Source organism: Rosa rugosa, chromosome 1 (genome assembly GCF_958449725.1).
Source record: "Rosa rugosa chromosome 1, drRosRugo1.1, whole genome shotgun sequence".
Lineage (NCBI taxonomy): Eukaryota > Viridiplantae > Streptophyta > Magnoliopsida > Rosales > Rosaceae > Rosa > Rosa rugosa.
This window is the reverse complement of record NC_084820.1, coordinates 588878-607007: the sequence shown is the minus strand read 5'-3', so window position 1 is coordinate 607007 and position 18130 is coordinate 588878. Positions and strand designations below refer to the sequence as shown.

At 38.5% G+C, this 18130-nt stretch overlaps 4 protein-coding genes across 5 annotated transcripts; 1 reads left to right on the top strand and 3 right to left on the bottom strand.

Annotated features, from left to right (window-relative positions):
* Positions 1 to 118: 118 nt before the first annotated feature.
* LOC133708442 (pentatricopeptide repeat-containing protein At4g30825, chloroplastic) lies at positions 119 to 3174 on the bottom strand. The gene has a single exon (XM_062133903.1). The coding sequence runs from the start codon at positions 2916 to 2918 to the stop codon at positions 267 to 269; it is 2652 nt and encodes an 883-aa protein (XP_061989887.1). The 5' UTR covers positions 2919 to 3174; the 3' UTR covers positions 119 to 266.
* A 2061-nt stretch (positions 3175 to 5235) lies between these two features.
* LOC133726854 (F-box protein At5g65850-like) lies at positions 5236 to 6600 on the top strand. The gene has a single exon (XM_062154500.1). The coding sequence runs from the start codon at positions 5236 to 5238 to the stop codon at positions 6598 to 6600; it is 1365 nt and encodes a 454-aa protein (XP_062010484.1).
* Positions 6601 to 6758: 158 nt separating this feature from the next.
* LOC133708405 (uncharacterized) lies at positions 6759 to 9468 on the bottom strand. Of its 2 annotated transcripts, none has more exons than XM_062133867.1 (6): positions 9319 to 9468; positions 8686 to 8784; positions 7907 to 7980; positions 7723 to 7826; positions 7400 to 7465; positions 6759 to 7247 (listed from the first exon to the last, which is right to left on the bottom strand). In XM_062133867.1, the coding sequence occupies exons 2-6, from the start codon at positions 8748 to 8750 to the stop codon at positions 6984 to 6986; spliced, it is 573 nt and encodes a 190-aa protein (XP_061989851.1). In that variant the 5' UTR covers positions 8751 to 8784; positions 9319 to 9468; the 3' UTR covers positions 6759 to 6983. The 2 variants fall into 2 exon arrangements, with proteins under 2 accessions (XP_061989851.1, XP_061989857.1); XM_062133873.1 differs by lacking the exon at positions 9319 to 9468 and adding an exon at positions 8879 to 9311.
* Positions 9469 to 13936: 4468 nt separating this feature from the next.
* Positions 13937 to 17844, bottom strand: LOC133708360 (serine carboxypeptidase II-2). The gene is made up of 11 exons (XM_062133815.1): positions 17696 to 17844; positions 17287 to 17569; positions 16969 to 17076; positions 16678 to 16773; positions 16499 to 16591; positions 16266 to 16351; positions 15909 to 16172; positions 15196 to 15329; positions 14902 to 14997; positions 14487 to 14592; positions 13937 to 14365 (listed from the first exon to the last, which is right to left on the bottom strand). The coding sequence occupies exons 2-11, from the start codon at positions 17552 to 17554 to the stop codon at positions 14204 to 14206; spliced, it is 1413 nt and encodes a 470-aa protein (XP_061989799.1). The 5' UTR covers positions 17555 to 17569; positions 17696 to 17844; the 3' UTR covers positions 13937 to 14203.
* Positions 17845 to 18130: the final 286 nt, after the last annotated feature.

Here is an 18130-nt window from a genome sequence, read left to right as displayed (position 1 = left end):
CCTCGAAACTCGAAAGTAAATGTCACATTTGGGTTTTGGCCAAAATTCTAACCAGAAGAAAGATGACATTTACTGCAACACTACTCGTAAGAGTGCTAAAAGCTTCTACTACAGGACAGACCAAAGAAATAAATGAATAGACTGCAGATGTATAGGACCACCTGAGGAGGCGGTATACAATGAGTTTAAATAGAAACTAAAACGAGGTGTTGAGAGAATTCAAAAGCAAAATTGTGAAGTTATATACAACATCAGCATCATCAACTTTACAATCCCATCTGCTTCATCCACAAGGACCACTTTACAGCCTCCAAATATTCATCATTTTTTCGCAGTGCAGCAATCAGATTGATGTATGTAATCTTATCAGGCTCTATACCATTATCTCTCATTTCCCTGAGCAAACGGACAGCATCTTCGACCATTCCTGCAATTCCATATGCCTTAATCAATGTGTTATAGCTACACAGATCAGGTCCCAGTCCACATTCTTTCAACTCAGTCAGCACCCCAGCAACTTCATCAATCCATCCTTGCTCTCCATAGATATTGATCATAATGTTGTAGGTGTTATGGTCCGAAGCACAGCTTGTCTCCTTCATTCTTTGCAAAACGCTTCTGAACCGCTCCATCTGGCTTTCTTTCCCATAAGCATTCAGCATACTATTGTAGACTTCAAGGGAAACTGAAAATCCTTTAAACTGCATCTCTCGTACCGCTGAAGACATGCTTTTGAAGTCTCTGTTTCTCCCATACGCAGCTATAATAGTATTGTAAGAGATTGTATCAACCAGATCCCATTTCTGGGCCATCAAGAACAACTTCCTAGCCTTCTTTAAGAGCTTTGCTTTCCCATATACATCAAGCATGACATTGAAGGTTATGGTATTAGGTACAAACCCACGTTGAAGCATCTGATCAAACATCTCTGAGATCTCATCAATTGGCAAAGCACGAGAACAGCAGTTTATGACACAATTGTACATTTCCTGATCCCAAGTCACTCTAGTCTTCAAGATTCGATAGTACAAATCTTTCAACTTATCAAGTCTGCCACATTTTTGATAAATACGGAACATATCACGTAACATGTAGATGTCTGGAACTATTCCCTCCTGTTTGTCCATTGTCTCCAGAACAGAGCAAGCATCTTCCAAAGAGCCAGCTTTGACATACATTCTTACAGCAATACCATAGGCAATCATGTCCAAAGCGATTCCTGAGGATTTCAACTCGAAATAAACTTTCTCCGCTTCAGAGAAGAGATCCATGATGCTGTAAATGTCAATCATTGTGCACATGATGTGCATGTTTGGCTTGCCATCATGTCTGGGCATTTGATTGTATATTGTAACAGCATTCTCAAGATGACCCAACTCTTTACACGAGCAAATTAACAAATGGTACAAGTTATCTTCAAAATGTGGATCCTTCCACTGTTTTTCCCTCAACACTTTCATGGTATCATCCACCAAGCAGTGTTTCACATAAGCCATGACAAGACTCGAACAAGAAGTCCGGCTGACAAGAACGTGTTGATATAAAGAACCTCTCAAAAGGAAAGGCACTTTATCAATCCTTCCAGCCCTCTCATATGCTTGCAGAAGAGTGCCAAGCATTGATGAATATTGGCATCCTATCTTCTGCATATCATCAAGAGTTCTGATGGCCCCCTCTTCATCCTCATGTTTGGCTTGCAAGTTTATTAGCGTGTACAGGTTAGACGAATTAGGCTTGTAGCCCAACCGCTTGAGCTCTTTGTAGTACCAATCTGCTTCCTTATAATTGTCAGCTCTACCCCAACCTTCAATCATGGAACGGTAAGTTGTTTCATCAGGCTCTAATCCAACTTTCTTAATGCCTAGAAATAGGTGATGAGCAGCGTCCATTTTAGATGCCTTCCCATATCCAGTTATCAATGTATTGTATGCAACAATGTTTGGAGAAAACCCAGCTTCTTTCATGGAGACTGACACTAATTCAGCAGCTTCTACTTTTCCCTGCTGACAATAAGCATTAATCATTACCAACCAGTTATCCAAATTTGGTCTCACTCCATCTTCTTTCATTAAGCCAATGATCTCTTCTGCCCTGTCATACAAATTCATACGGGTATAAATTGTGATCATTGCGGAGTATGCAGATTGACATACAATCCCAAAGTTCCTCATTCGAGAAAAAGTGAACTCGGCTTCCTCAACATTCCACCCCTTCTGGTACAGCCCCATCAGCATACCAAATGTTGCAACATTCGGCTGGACTTCATGTTCAAGCATCATTTGAAACCACTTAGCTCCAAACTCCACACGCCCCAATTTACTACATGCATAAATAAGGGTATTGAAGACCCGATAATTCAGCTCACATCCAAATTCAGTAACCATTTCCTGAATCAATTTCTCAGCTGCATCCCAATTTTCTCTCCTACCCAACACGCGAAAAACCGAGCTAAAAGCACTCAAATTGCATTTGAGTTTCCCATTGCTTCTCATCCACTCAAAAAACTTGAGAGTTTTGACATCACTAGACCTCTCTAGCCTTTTCAAAATATCATTACAATGCTCTAAGCTCAGGTCAGACTTAATAACAGAGTAATCAACATCAAACTCACCATCATTCACAAACAAATTCTCCAATTTCCTAACCCACTTGCTCTTTCTTGAACTAGACCTCAAACCCACTTCTCTCTTACTCACTTTCTTTGTGCCACTACTTCCCTTATCAATTTCAAGTCTTGAACAATCTGGGTTTTGCTCAACAAAACTCTCATCTACTGGCAACTCAGATTGGAACCGAGAGACCTTAATGGCATTCACCCTATTCAAAACAACAGAAGCAGCTCTACTGTAGCAAAAAGAATTGAACTTTTTTGAAGAATCCAATGTCTCCAAAGAAATGGGGAATTGTAGTGAGGCCATGAAAGAGAAGCAAAGTTCAAAAGATCAATTACTCACCCAGAATAGAGGGGACAAGGAAAAGCACCAAATTTTGATCATCAGCTTGGTTAATGGAAGAAATGAGAAGCACCCAAATGAGAGAGAGGGATTGTGGGTAGGTCGAAAAGGGCATATACCTTTGGATTTGGGAGGTAGAGATAATGGAATTTGAAGCAGTGGAGGAAAGTGAGCGCCTATAGATTTTGTAGCTTCCTTCTTTTTTCCGGGAGTTGTAATACTAGGAAATTTTTACTGGGTCATTCATGACCAGAAAAAGATGGGTTTTTCTTCTACAAAAAAAAGAGAGAAAAAGATGGGTTTTATGCTCTTAAATATTCATGGGGTGATCAAGAAATTAAAAATTATGCTCAACTATATATTTATATTGGATTGAGTACAAGTAAATATAACTTTTTTTTTTTAATCTCAATTTTTTAAATTAAATTCACAGATAATTATGATTTTTTTAACTAATTGTAGCTGCGTAAAAATGCGCATAACATACAAAAGAGTCAAATGACAGATCTTCAATAATACTTATGTAACTCCCAATCCACAATTTTCATTATGGTCGGTAAATTGAGTAGGTTATTGAGCACAGGCTGAATACATATGTCAATTTGCTGAATTCATAACTGATCCAGAGTTTTCGATCGGGATCAAATCTTGTAATTCAGTTGTTGGGAACAGGGAGAATTCGAACAAATATTTTTTCGGTCGGCTTTCCGGGGTTTCAGTCCCCTTACTTCATTTTGAAATCAGAATTTACCGACAAAAAAAACTATCGCCGATCCGGTAAGAAACGATCAATTTTCACAAATCTCCCATAATGTTTTAGTCTTTTCATCAATCCCGTACTAGATTAATCTTTGTGGTCTAGAAGAAAAAGAAGATCGATATGCATTAGTTAGGAGGAAGAAGAACGTAGGGTATACTCCGAATTCAAAATGCTCGTAAGATTATAATAAATGGGCCGTGACCACTTACCCAATTTCAACTTAAAAATTGCTCATTTACTCCACTAAGAGTTTTTTTAACCTCATTTACTCAATCTAACAACTACTGATAGTTTTGCCCTCATTAATCAAATTGAAACTCATCGTCTCTCTCCTCTCAGAATCTCTCTCCTCCCGGACTCTCTCTCTCTCTCTTTGGCCGGCCTCCATCCCCGTCGCTACTGGCTCTACCGTCATTGCCGTGGAGCAAGAAGGAATGGGTCCTCCCGGAAATAGACGAAAATGACATTGTCAGCGCCTCCTAGAGATTGAACTCGCTCCTCCCTAGGCTTCTCTACGAAAACGACATCGTCAGCGCCTCCTGGAGATCGAACTTGCTCCTTCCAAGGTTTCGCCTCAGAGAACCCAGAGCCTCGATCAGAAGAGACCCGAATTGCCGGCCTCACATTCCAGTGGGTGCCCAGAGCAATTTATGGGAGCCCATAACACTTTTTTTTTTTTTGGGTATACTGTGAGCTCCGAGAATGGGGAAGGAAAAAAAAAAAAAAAAGAAACAAAAGTGAACATGTACAATTGAACATATAAATTGATCAATTGTGTTTGTAGTGTATTCATTTTGGTTTTGGGAGTTTATGCAATTCACTTGAGGGCAATAATATGATTATTGGGGACAATAATATGATTATTGGAGGGCAATAATATGATTAGTGCGAGGCAATAATATGATTATTGTGAGACAATAATATGAGTATTGGGAGGCAATAATATGGTTACTGGGTATTATTAGGGGGCGATAAATTCAGACGCCAGAATCCGGTCACTAGTCCGGTAGCCGGATTCGGGATTCCTGTGACTGGTCGCCGGAGTCCGTCACCGGAGTCCCCGGCCGGCCACTGGTCACCGGAGTCCGGCAAGGTCGATGACTTCTCCAACTAAGTGACAAAGAAGGAGAGGGTAAAATTGTCCCAAAAATAAATAAAAAAGAATAAAACAATACTTAATTGGGTATTAGGGAAATAATCTCTTAGAGTGTTTGGATAAGTGAGCAATCTCTTAGACTGTTTGGGTAAGTGGACAATTTTTAAGCTAAAATTAGATAAATGATCATTTTCGGCCCCTACAATAAAATATAACTCCTAATTACACATGGAAAGTAAAGAACGTAATTACTCCTATACTAATTGCACAATACTACAAAATATACACCATAACTCATAGGATCCGGATCCGTATTACATTTACCCAACTCACGCTAACTAGAATTCGTCTTTTACTTTCCTATCCCAATGAGAAAAGAAGATGTCACAGATCACCTTCATTACATTATATACATACAGTGAGAGATGAACTTGCAACTTCTGGTTTGGAACAATATGAAGAGCCAGAGAAAGAGGCCTTGCAATACCATGGTGGCCACAAAGTTAAATTTGATGGAGCTACCCATGGAAATCCTATTCGACATCCTGAAGAGAGTGCCTGCAAAGTCAGTGTGTCACATCCGATGCGTCTGTAAGATCTTGCTAAGCATAGTCGACTCCCCCTCTTTTGTTACGCTGCACTCGCATTTTCTACTTAATCCTGATTCTCATGTGCCACCTGCTCCCCCTCAACTTATCCTGCGTTATCTCCAGCCATTATATTGTTGCCCTACTTCTAACCAAATACCGACCTTGCATTCCCTTCATTACGACCATTCCAATGCCCAAGGTGCTCAACTTAATGCAAGAGATATTTTGCAGTCATCCAATCCCTCCAAGTACAGTCTATATTTTGTTTTCTGCAACTTGTTTTGCATCAAAAATCGACGCGATCATGCACTCAGCTTCTTGATCAATCCTCTTCAGGGAGAAGTTCTAAGGCTCCCACCCAGTCAGAAAGTTTGTGGTCCATATTCCACAGTGGATTTTGTTTGGACTGGCATGGGATTTGATAGTATAACCAATACCTACAAGATTCTTCGTGTTACAGAGATTCTCATTTCAAAATATCCTACGACAGTGGAGGTCTGCTTTGTATCCCAAGTGCTTGTACTCGGCACAAGCGAATGGCGGCAGATACCCTCAACTCCACCTGTTCAGGGTTTATTACATTGCTCCCAGAATATATGTGCATATGGAGATACGCATTGGTTTGTTAATTATACAAGAGAGGGAATTCAAGGAAAAATCCATATACTTTCTTTTGACTTCAAGAAAGAAGAGTTCTTTTGGATTCCCAATCCCTACATATTACCAGATCCGACCTGGCAATTACACTTGATTAATTTTAGAGGATCTATGGCCATCGTGGATGCTTCATCAGGTATGAATATTGAGATATGGGTGATGAAAGATTACAATAAAAAACAGTGGATGCTCGATTATTCCATCAATATCCACATGCTTGAATTAGATCCTCAATTTGAGTTTATTGGAGCTGTTTGTTGTGAATGGGAGCATGGCATACTTTTCATAGATGAACCGGCCACAATAACATTGTTTTTGGATCTAAGACAACCTGTTGTTACCAGGAATCTTTTCAAACGTCCAAATAAGGATTGTGATTTGGTGTCTGAGCGAATCATGAGTCTTAATGGGAGCTTGTTTTCCCTAAAAAATTATGCAAATTTGGTCCAAGCAGAAGAACCGGCTACTTATAGCAATTGGACTGAAGGAGAAGCAAGCGGGAATAATTTCTTCTATCTGAAGTACAGAGGCTTTAGGTTTTGAACCGCGGGCCAAATGACCCTAACCTGGCCTGGAGAATCTCTTATTCTATATAGAAAACTTGGCCAGTGGCCCCGACGTATAATCTGGTGCTCTCTTTATGTAGTTTAGAAATCATCCCTAACTTTATCAGTAATTCTGAGCTGAATGCATATTCTTCATTAAAAACACAAACTTCTTTCCTTGTTGTAGCTCTCGTTTGATGTTAATGGTTCCTGGTACATAAATAGGACAATTTTACAATACTTGATCGTCATATAACTTTAGAAGGTATAACTTTAAACCTCGCCGCATGTCAAAAATCTGACAAACAAATTCTTTATCATGAATAAGTAAATAGCTCGGCCATATACATAATACATTACAGAGATTAAGAAGCTATGGTCCTATGAAATCCAAATGCTACTGAAGGCTTCTTCAAGTGCCCTCTTCCTGCTTATCATTGGACTCCACCCTCCTGCCCTTGGACCTCTCTCTGCTCGCAGCTGCATCATTTCTTCATCATCATATCCATGCATATCATGCACCCCTCCGAGTGGCAGTGGTTGCGGGCCTCCCATGCCCACTGGTCGTGGTTGTCCAGAAATTGTAGGTGCATATTGCCCCTGCATACCAGTACCAAATCCTGCTTGAAAGCCTTGGTTCAGTGCCTATCAATGAACACAAAAAAATCAGTTTAGAAAACTCCGATGTCCAGGAACAACTGGTACAATTAATAATAATAACAGTCATAAAGAGATGTCCATTGGAACTAGATTCTCATGGTGCACTATCACTAACTCAAGAAAATTGATATTCTTACCACATCAGTATCATTTTGTACAGGATGACCCTTGCTTGCTGCTAGAGCTGCAGCTAGTTCTTCAGCCTATATGATTAATACCACCAGCATTAGAACCTTGGAATAAATTTTCCATAATGTGTTATATTTCCCTATTTCCAGCATCGGAGCTACTCTTCTGTTTTTTTTTTTATTATTTTTTTTTTTTACTTTTCTTTTCGAGTAGCGTATAACAAATGACACAAAACAACAATGCAAAGCTTCACTGCTTATAAGGGACAAAATCAGCAGGGTAGAAACAACAAAAGCTAAGGAATAGCAACTGAGATTTTATTTGGGATTACCTTGCGGGCTCTATTAATCATTATTTGTTCAGCATTTTCTTCCTGGTACTGTGCAATTTTGGCTTCAATAGCAGGGACATCTATTCCTTCGATCAAGTTAAACGCTGCCACAGAATGATTTTTCTTTTAGTCAGATTAACCTTTTTGTTAACAATATAAGTAGCTATTAAGCTGAAAAACTTACTCATATCCTCTACTTCCTCCAAGTAATCATTGTATTCTCTCAAAGAAGGAAAATCATCTTCTCGTTTATTGAATCTAGACAATGAATCGTCTCCATCAATGATGAATAAAGGAACTGTGATATATATTGGCTAAGAGTACAATGACAGGAAGGGGAGAAGTTCTATGGTACATATACCAGACACTACATTTCATTTAAAAAAAAATCAAAGTTTGATCAGTACTAACAACTAGTTCCAATACCGAATAAACCAATGTGTCATCCCAGTTTATAAATTCTAATCTTTAAATAGCAATGCGATCCTTCCCAACACCACCAACCCCCACCACAAACAAACACCCCCAAAACACCAATTTTCCTGAACTTCTCTAGGTGATTGCTTTATGAATTATAAAAAAAAGATTTGGGAGGATAAAATGGCAGTTTGATAGTAATGTCCTTTCTAAATCCTAAGACTAAACGTTCTAAATTGAAATGAGTCCCACTATTTATACTCATTCATACAAAATAAACAGCCATTCATTCTGAACGAAGGGTTGTTGGGTTTGATTGAAGAGTCCAGGATTGACCTAACACAGATTTTCAGCAATTGAATATTTAAAGTCCAAGTTACCTACAAAAATGCTAGTGTCTTATGGCATGCGAGAAAAGTTATACACATTTTGAAAAGTAATTGCATTCACATTGTGAGGGTTACAACATTACAGCTATGGAAACTGAAAACCACAAGTGAACAGAAGCACAGAGTTACATGAGAGAGAGAGAGAAGAGAGTGTTACATGCTCGCAATCCTCTTCCTGATACTTATTTCCCTGTGGTGCGGATTAGAACTGGCAACCACCATTTTGTTTCCCCCAAAGCCCTTTCACCTTCTGCTCCTGTAACGTTAAAAGCATCTCAAGTTCTAGACTACAAGCCTGCAACAATGCTATGAAGATTCTAAAATGAAATCTTGAAGATGCCTACTCAGACCTCTATGTGGTAATCTTTATGAACAGCTCTTACAATTGGGCCCTCAAATTTTAATCCTCAAAGGTAAGATGTCCCCAGAATGAACTATTGGGTCACAGGCACCCTGCATAACTCGAGGAACTTCTGATACTGCTTAGGTATAGGAACAGCATTATTTATCCTTAATATGAATTCAGCAAATTCTTTATCTTTTCAATTTCTCTTTCTCTCTGAAGAAAAGTGAATGCACAGCACAAATGCATACACCAAAAACCAAAAAGAATGTTGGAAAACTAAAACCAGAAAAAAACCCAATCCCACGAATGACGAAGAACAATAAGTTTGGAATGGAGAACCAATAATACAGGATATTTAATTCAGCATAAACATACGGTAAAGGTTTTCAATTTAATAAAGAAGCAGGAGATTGCTTAGAATGAGTGAAAGAGAGATCTTCATACCTGGAATGGTTACAGAGAGCAGAGACGAGGCCGAGAAGAAGAAGCACTCGATTGGGCTGGGTCGGGTGCTGCCACTCAATTTAACTAATGTGACTCGAAGAAATAGGAACGCACCAAAGCCCAAAGGACACAGAGAAATTATAGTCTTGGAAAGAGTCTCTACTCTCTAATGTTATAAAATTTTGGAATTGAGAGTTTGCTAGGGGTATATTTTTACATATCCAACCGTTCATTCCTATTGGTGCACACTGAGTACTCTCTCTATTGCCAAAATCATAGTATTTTTTTATTTTTTTGAGAATGAGTCGAATGACCAAAGGTCCATAACCGTGGTATTAAAACATCTTGTTAAAGTGAAAAAGCCCTCAAATAAAGTAACAAATCAGGATTTAATTATCACAATGACGTCATAAAAGATGCCGAAAAATGTCATGTCGACACATGGCCTATCACATGCATCGGTCTTAAACAACTTGAGGAAAACGACAAATCGTTCACCACAACTTGCCCGAGTTTTCATAATCAACAATAGAATCACCCGAGGTAAAGCTCAAGTCATTTTTGCTCAATCATTTTGAGAATTATCATCGTCTTTGTAAAATAAAAATAAAAAATAAAAAAATCGTTCGTGGTCTAGGGTTTTCAAGAACCGTTCATCATGGAGAACTACGAGAAGGTAGAGCACATCGCCTATGGCCGATACGGCGAGGTTTACAAGGCGCGAAATATGGCCACGGGCGAGTCAGTGATCGTCAAGCAATTCAACAGAGATGGCCACAACTTTCGGATGAGAGAGGTCGAAGTTTTCAAATCACTGCCTGAAAATGCAATACATTCTAAAGGTTTTAGGCCAACATTGGAATGATAACGCTGCTATTCTCTGCTTCATCTATGAGGATCGTCCGTGGATGATCAGTCTTCAACGACATCTTGATCGTCTTCTTCGGTGAAATCCATCAGTAATTTCAATTAATAATCATCAGATTGCAGAGCCATTACCAACATAGATGACCCTCGCTGAGATCCAAGCAATTATGTATTTCTTTTTCGTAGCTGTTCATAAGTGGCACTCTTCTGGGATTATGCACAGAGGTCTTTGCCCTGATCGCCTGTTGATAGCTTTTCGCCCAATTAGGGTTTGTCTCACCGATTTTCGATCTGGAAAATCTCTACTTGTGTTGTATGGTCTCCTAGATGATGGCAATGACAAGGAGGAGGACGAGGGAGGAAACTTCACACCACCAAGTCAAATCTTTGGAAGCTCTTTCCACTACACTGCCCCAGAGTTGCTAATGGGCGCCACCACATACACTTTGGCGGTTGATATTTGGTCTATGGACATAGTTAGTTAAAACACATATAAAACTTCAGTATGACATATTAAAATTGTAGAGTCAGTTTTTTTGCATATTATTGAGTTGGACCTTTTTAAACACGTTTTATACGCGTATCCGTTTTATATAGAGTAAAAATACTTGGAAGTTAAAAAAAAAAAAAAAGTATCATATCAGGATTTAATTATGACGATGACGTCTTGTTTTTTTTTTTTTTTTTTTTGACGTCTTGTTTTATTTAGTTAGATGCTGAAAAATATCATGTCAACAAATGGCCTGTCACATGCATCGGTCTTAAACGATTTGAGGAGAGATGCCTGAACTTGAGGAAAACGACAAGTCGTTCACCACAACTCGCCCGAATTTTCATAATCAACAATAGAATCACTCGAGGTAAAGCTCAAGTCATTTTTGCTCAGTCATTTTGAGAATTACCTTTCTCTCTAAAACAATCACATCGTCGTCTTCGTAAGGAAAAAAAAAATCGTTCGTGGTCTAGGGTTTTCAAGAACCGTTCATCATGGAGAACTACGAGAAGGTAGAGCACATCGCCGATGGCCGATACGGCGAGGTTTACAAGGCGCGAAATCTAGCCACAGTTGAGTCAGTGATCATCAAGCAATTCAACAGAAATGGCCATAGCTTTGCGATGAGAGAGGTCGAAGTTTTCAAATCACTGCCTGAAATGCAATACATTTTAAAGGTTTTAGGCCAACACTGGAATGATAACGCCGCTATTCTCTACTTCATCTATGAGGATCGTCCGTGGATGATTAGTCTTCGGCGACATCTTGATCATCCAACACCAAATTCATTAATAATCATCAGATTGCAGAGCCATTACCAACAGAGATGACCCTCGCTGAGATCCAAGCAATTATGTATTTCTTTTTCATAGTTGTTCATAAATGGCACTCTTCTAGGATTATGCACAGAGGCCTTGGCCCTGATCGCCTGTTGATAGCTTTTTGCCCAATTAGGGTTTGTCTCACCGATTTTCGATCTGGAAAATCTCTGCCTGTGTTGTATGGTCTCCTAGATGATGGCAATGACAAGGAGGATGACGAGGGAGGAAATTCACACCACCAAGTCAAATCTTTGGAAGCTCTTTCCACTACACTGCCCCAGAGCTGCTAATGGGCGCCACCACATACATTCTGGCGGTTGATATTTGGTCTATGGCAATAGTTAGTTAAAACGCGTATAAAACTTCAGTATGACGTATTGAAATTGGAGAGTCAGTTTTTTTTTGCGTATTATTGAGTTGGACCTTTTAAAACACGTTTTATATGCGTATCCATTTTATATGGAGTAAAAATACTTGGAAGTTAAAAAAAAACTATAGCGCCCACTACCTAGAATCCAGGTCTGGGTTCGAGTCACCATGGGGGTAGGAGTGAAATCCTTTGATCCTCTTTTGAAAAAAAAACAAAATAAAAAAAAAAAAAAACTAAAGCAATAGTTAGTTAAAATGCGTATAAAACTTCAATATGCGTATAATTAAAAACTTCAGTATGGCGTGTTGTAGTTTAAGTGCCTGATTACATTATACTTAGCTGCCATATCATTTTCTTCATGTTTTGTCATATTTCAGAAATGATATAAAGTAAAAGCAAGAGTTGAGAGTAGATACGGCAAATAAGAGAACCATTCTAGTTAGCAGGGTTTGGGAACTGAAAAGTAGACCAAATCTGAATAGCAAAAGAACAATATCCAAAAAGATGCTCAACAGATTACACATAGGGCAAAGTGAGAAACATGTGGATTAACATTAAAAAGTTTATCTCTAGTTCGAAGTCTATTTCTTATAAAAATCCAAGCAAAAACCTTAAATTTAGGTGGAATATTCAAATTCCATATTTTATTTAAGAGGACAGATTTAGAATGAGGAGCAGTCTGGTCATACTGCAACATAGAGGACCTCTTCCATGGTTAATTGGAAGAGGTCTATATTTTATCCACTACTTCTGAAGGAAGAATAGCCAAAAGAGTTTGCTTATTCCAAGTAGAATTACGAATAAATTTATCAACTATAAGAGACCAATCAATATTATTCCTATCCTAAAGAGGAAGTAATTAAGTGATACAAAGGAAAAGGGAAAAACCAATTAAAAGACCAAAACAAAATGGACAAATTTATTCGAGAGGGTTAGAAGTGAGAGCGGTCAGGTTCGAGCCATATTTCGGTAATACACTATATCAGTGGGGTTTTTCTTTCTCTAGCTTCTGGGTCAGTTATCACTGGTTTACCACATGTTTATGTGTTATTGAAATGTATTGTTATTTCTTAACAGTGTTTTGCGGCTTCCCTCAAACAATGAGAGGATGCTAGTCCCTGGTGTGGATAAGTTTCCGTAGAGCAGTTATCGGAATCCTCAAATGATCCCGACAATACCGTTGGCAGATGCAATTCCTAGACTTGTGCCTGCAGGGTTGGATCTCCTCAGCCATCCTTATTTTCACGGCTTGGACTTCAGTGATGATCGCTGATTATGTTGTTCCTCTTTGTCATTTTCCAGATTGAGGTTTATGTGCATTCGAGGTTCCTCTATCACACCATATTGCAGTGACCGGCTGTTTGTCAATACTGAATACTCTAGGAAAAACCCATGTTACATTTCTATTAATAGCCTGAGGTTTGCTTTGATGCAAAGCTCAGAAATGTGTGTAGCTTGGAGTTTAAACTTCATTTAACTACATTCTTTTATTCAGTTTGCAATGACCAGCTGTTTGGTCAATACTAAATACTCTCATAGGAGAAACCCTGTTTCTTTTCAGGTCAATGTGTGTAGCCTGAGGTTTGCTTTGATGCAAAAGAAATGTGTATAGCAGAGTTTAAAACTTTATTTAATTGCACAAGAGTTTATTTTTTTTAGCAGTTTAGAAGGGTTAATGGCATTTGAATTTTTATATTTTGATAATGAGGTTTAGGGAATTTGAAGTTTTAGCTTATTTTTTTCATGTTTACAGTTTACTATGGATGCACATTATCTTGTTTGGAAGAAAAGTTAAGTAATAGAAATAATGAAATGACTAAAAGATTGCAAGTAGCCAAGTACGTTGTGCTATCTTAATTACACAACACGGTAAAGATCAGAATTATAGGATAGAATCGGCAAGGGGTCCCTGGTTTTAAAAGGTAATGGGTTGCAGGGATTGAAGAGGGATGGAGGGGAAGCAATCCGAAGATGAGTGTATATCTCACCAAGTTCAAAGACGATGAAGATGTGGAGTCAGTGTCCTTGGTTATAGGGTTTAGGGTTTTCATTATGGCAATTGAGCAAGATGTGACAACCGATTTTTCATTAATTTCCTGTATTATCCAAGTACAAATCTGAAATACAATCACTGGCAAGTGGCAACTCTGTTTTATTTTGAAAGTTAATGCAATGGAAATTCTCAACAAGTTACAGAAGAAATCATGCTTGAGATAATAGAGCAATGTCTGCTGCATGTGTTCTGACAATGCCCTCACATCAACACGTAATAACAATGCATTCTAGGAACTTTTTCCGCAAGAAGTTCAAGCACCAAATGCGAAGAGAAATATTCTAGGAGTCACTGAGAAGCTGTGCTGATGGCATTGAGGATCCTGACAAGAAGTTTTTGATAAGTGCGAGAGCTAGCTTGGGTCTGTGCAGAGGGACTTCATGGCCTGCTCCCCTCACTGATACGAATGTCAGCCCAGCATATTCTTGAGTCCAGCCTCCAACCTGTTAATTGATTTGTATGTTGGTATCAGTGCATAAGTTTTCTTAAGCCACAATATTCCGTTGCAGTTTTTGTGTGTAAAGATTAGAGATATGAGAGGAAATTGCTATAAGAAGCTGTTACCTGCCCATCATCATACCAGGGACGCCAAGGTTTAACAGTTGGAAGCTTCAGGGAATCTATACTGTATCGGGTAGATGTAACTGGGATTACCGCATCTGTATCACCACTGCCGTAGTAGTAGTAGGCATTAAAATAGCAATAAGTAGAGTGCTTAGCAACAGTAGACTTCAGGCATTTGAAAGAAACAAATTATTTGCTAGCTGAAGTTCATTCAATAACCATGTGATAAAATGGCTCCTCCATAACTCAACATACAGTTTATATCAAAAGTATGCAAAGCAAGGGTTGGATAAGTAATAATGTGGTTGACCAGATATAACTCATATATGCAGTCATGATGAATGTGATTAAAGAAGCATCTCAGAAAATTTTGAAGAAGTAAGAGAATCTATATCTACAAGGTGTTGAAAGGAACCTGAACATCCATATACGAAGTCCTGAATGTATCAACTCCCGGTAGACATCCAGCACTGTCCTAGGAGAATCCTTCCAAGTAGCGTACACCACCTCACTACAAATCAGCAAAAAATGGATAGGACATAAGATAGGAAGCTCTTTTACCATCAAAAGAATAAATTCAGAAATATCTTTATGTGCTTTAAGGTGAAGACACATATTGGGATATATATCCCAGTTGTGGGAAGGCATCTTTTCTCAGCTTCTCCACCCCAGCTCAGACATGGAAGAGAGATAAGAGATTGAGTTATACCTGCATGTTGCCCATTTAGATGGTGCATGGTGTCGATCAACATGAAGGGCCTTTTGAACCTCGGGTAGATTGAAGTATACAACTGAGTGTGCCTCAGTGCAAGGATCATACTTTTCATTGATACGGCCAGCCACCTATCAAATGGAATTTTTACATTTCATCATCAACATGGCAAAATAATTCAACTATCAGTGTCTTTAAAGCAAGAGTTGAAACCTCAGTTTTAGGTTGAATACAGCACTCATGAAGCTAATAATTTACAACTCCAAACAAATTATTTTAGTTTTCTTGCAACATATAATTCTTAGGCAAGTTTAGGATATTATATTAAAAAAAATTTGCATTCATTTGCAAGCCAAAAGCTACAATGCCACAAAGTAATACTGATACTGATAAGACCTGTAATTATATTCTAGTTCAAAACTTTATCCATTGAAGTGAACCATACTAACAAGTAACTGAAGTAACCAACAAAAAAAGAGTGCAGGAAAATGAGATTCGCAATTTCAACACTGTAGATATGTCTTTTGTCAAAAATTTCAATACACATTTTTTTTTTTTTGGATAGTCGGATTTCAACACAATTTTCACCTGGTTGGCAATTTGAAAGATCTATCATGTAATGGTACATACGGAAATTCTTGATTCATTAAAAAAACATAAAAGAAACAAACTCGCATGCGATGTAATAGACAATTTAGTGTGTCACTCACATGCATTCGTTTCAACAGCCGATTTGACTGGCTAACATTAGCAGGGCAAGAAGGAGTGTAAATGCTGTAAGGGTCAATGTTTCCAAGTTCTGCACTAGCAATGTCTAATATACTATCACATGAATTTGAGGTGTGTATGAATGACTGGAAATCGCAAAAAAGGTTCAGCGCCTTGTATGTTTGATCAGAGATCAAACCAGCTGACCACATAAACTGGAAAACCCCCAAGTGATCATGGTAATCATCGGTTAGAGCATTTCCCACCTGCATTGTAGATATATTTTGTTATTTCCATGTGTTCAAAAACCATATACAATATCCAAAAATCTTTTCCACCGAAAAACCTGAAGTCCATACCATATAGCCCTTCAGATTAATTGAATTTTCCTTAGTGGCCAAGTTGTACTTCACAATTGCTTGGCTTAGCTGAGGAACATAATGTCCTGGTAGGCAAGTTTGGACAGTTAAAACCAGAACACCAGGTCACTAAGACAAGTTACTATGGCATCTAATTATGTTTCACATAATTCAATGAATGGAAACAGAATTAACTGACGTATAAGCTATACAAGCAATGAAGTTCTGTCTACCTCCATAGCTCTCTCCTGTGATATAAAACTCCCTTCCTTTGTACTGGGGAAAGCGCTCAAGCCACTTCAACAAAAATGCCAGAGAGTCTTTAGCTGCAAAATAACAGGATTGTAATCTAACGCACATAAGCTAACAACAGAACGGATCTTCACGAGATACCAAGTAGTCAAAATAGTACCAGTCCTTTTATCTCCATTGGATAGCAAATCAGAGGATGTGTTTGAATAAGAAAACCCAACTCCAACAGGTGAATCAATAAACAGAATGTTAGCAACTGCAAAAAAGTAGAAGAGTTAGACATGCTTGCATATAATAATTACTAAAAGATACAATCCACAGTCACTGAAAGTACCCTATAGCTCACACACAAGGAATTCAAAGGTAAAGTACAACCCCAAACTTACTCAGAAAACCAAAACAAATACTCAAAACCTTCACTAGCAAGTCGATGATAAGCTTATTTTGTTACCTTGATTCCAAGAGTAAGGATTCAAATACAGTGTCTTCCCATCAGCATGAATATGAAATGGGCCAACTTCCTCTGCCATCCCATAAGCAATTGATGAACATCCAGGTCCTAACAAAGTGAAAACCCATTCAGATATCAATAACAACAGCAAATTAGCAATTGGCAAACCAAGTCAAAACAGTAACATCATAAAGAAAACTAAAAAGTGAAAACCCACTCAGATACCAATAACAACAGCAAATTAGCAATTGGGAAACCAAGTCAGAACAGTAACATCATAAAGAAAACTAAAAAGCTTAAATCTTTTCAAAGCTGGACCTCCATTTAGCCAAAGAACAAGGGGCTTAGAAGCAGGGTCCTCAGCAGCCTCAACGAACCAGTAGAAGAGAGCCCTCCCAGCTTCTTCATTAACATTGACGTACCCAGCATAGTGTGCAAAGCTCACGTTGAAGGTCTGGCCCGGAAGCCCAAGAACTCTATCCAATCGCTGCTGGACAAGTGGGTCTGTGGGAATAGCAGCAAAAACACTACCCAGATGAAGATTGAGGAGGATGGTGAGAACAAACGCCCATCTGGGTTTGAACATTTTCGAAAGCTGAGACTGAGAGAGAAATATGATCGGTCAATAATAAATAAAGTCGCTGGCTTTGCCGGTTTTAGCTGATAAATATAGGAAGGCCTTGATGGCTTCGCTGACAAACCACCATGGAATATCTGAAACTCTGACCTGTGTGATGAGGTAAACAATTGTGAACTAAAACAGTAAAGCCAATCTGTCTGTTAAAAAAGTTGAGAGCTTTTCTGTTTTAGAGTTCGTGGTGAAGATTTTGTTTCTCAAAACCTTTCTATTTCAGAGCTAGTTATCATGAAACGTGTCTCCTATGATATTATATTAAAATGAAAATCTGACTTTGAAACTTTGAACTTTTGAAGTACACACACCTAGTAATTACCTTGGTTATTTTCCTACAGAGTTGGAAGGTGCTTTGTATGGTAAAGTATCTATCTTTGCTGCTAATGGTCGATGTCAGTTGCTTGTAGAAGCAGGAAACTTGAGAAAACCAACTGGTCCAGTTGCCAGTTAAGTTGGCTTTTGTATGATCATGTTTGATTTTGTCAGTGTCCCTTAGCAAACAAGCACCCTCGTTTGTTTTTAGTATTG

Excerpts from the sequence above, each read along its gene's own strand:
- LOC133708442 (XM_062133903.1), bottom strand. The coding sequence starts at position 2,918 with ATGGCCTCACTACAATTCCCCATTTCTTTGGAGACATTGGATTCTTCA.
- LOC133726854 (XM_062154500.1), top strand. The coding sequence starts at position 5,236 with ATGAACTTGCAACTTCTGGTTTGGAACAATATGAAGAGCCAGAGAAAG.
- LOC133708405 (XM_062133867.1), bottom strand. The coding sequence starts at position 8,750 with ATGGTGGTTGCCAGTTCTAATCCGCACCACAGGGAAATAAGTATCAGG. Across the intron at positions 7,466-7,722 it reads TGATTAATAGAGCCCGCAAG|GCTGAAGAACTAGCTGCAGC; the intron begins GTAATCCCAAAT and ends TTAATCATATAG. Across the intron at positions 7,248-7,399 it reads TACAAAATGATACTGATGTG|GCACTGAACCAAGGCTTTCA; the intron begins GTAAGAATATCA and ends GTTCATTGATAG.
- LOC133708360 (XM_062133815.1), bottom strand. The coding sequence starts at position 17,554 with ATGTTCAAACCCAGATGGGCGTTTGTTCTCACCATCCTCCTCAATCTT. Across the intron at positions 16,173-16,265 it reads TTAATCTGAAGGGCTATATG|GTGGGAAATGCTCTAACCGA; the intron begins GTATGGACTTCA and ends TCTACAATGCAG. Across the intron at positions 14,593-14,901 it reads CTTCGTATATGGATGTTCAG|TGGTGATACAGATGCGGTAA; the intron begins GTTCCTTTCAAC and ends CTACTACGGCAG.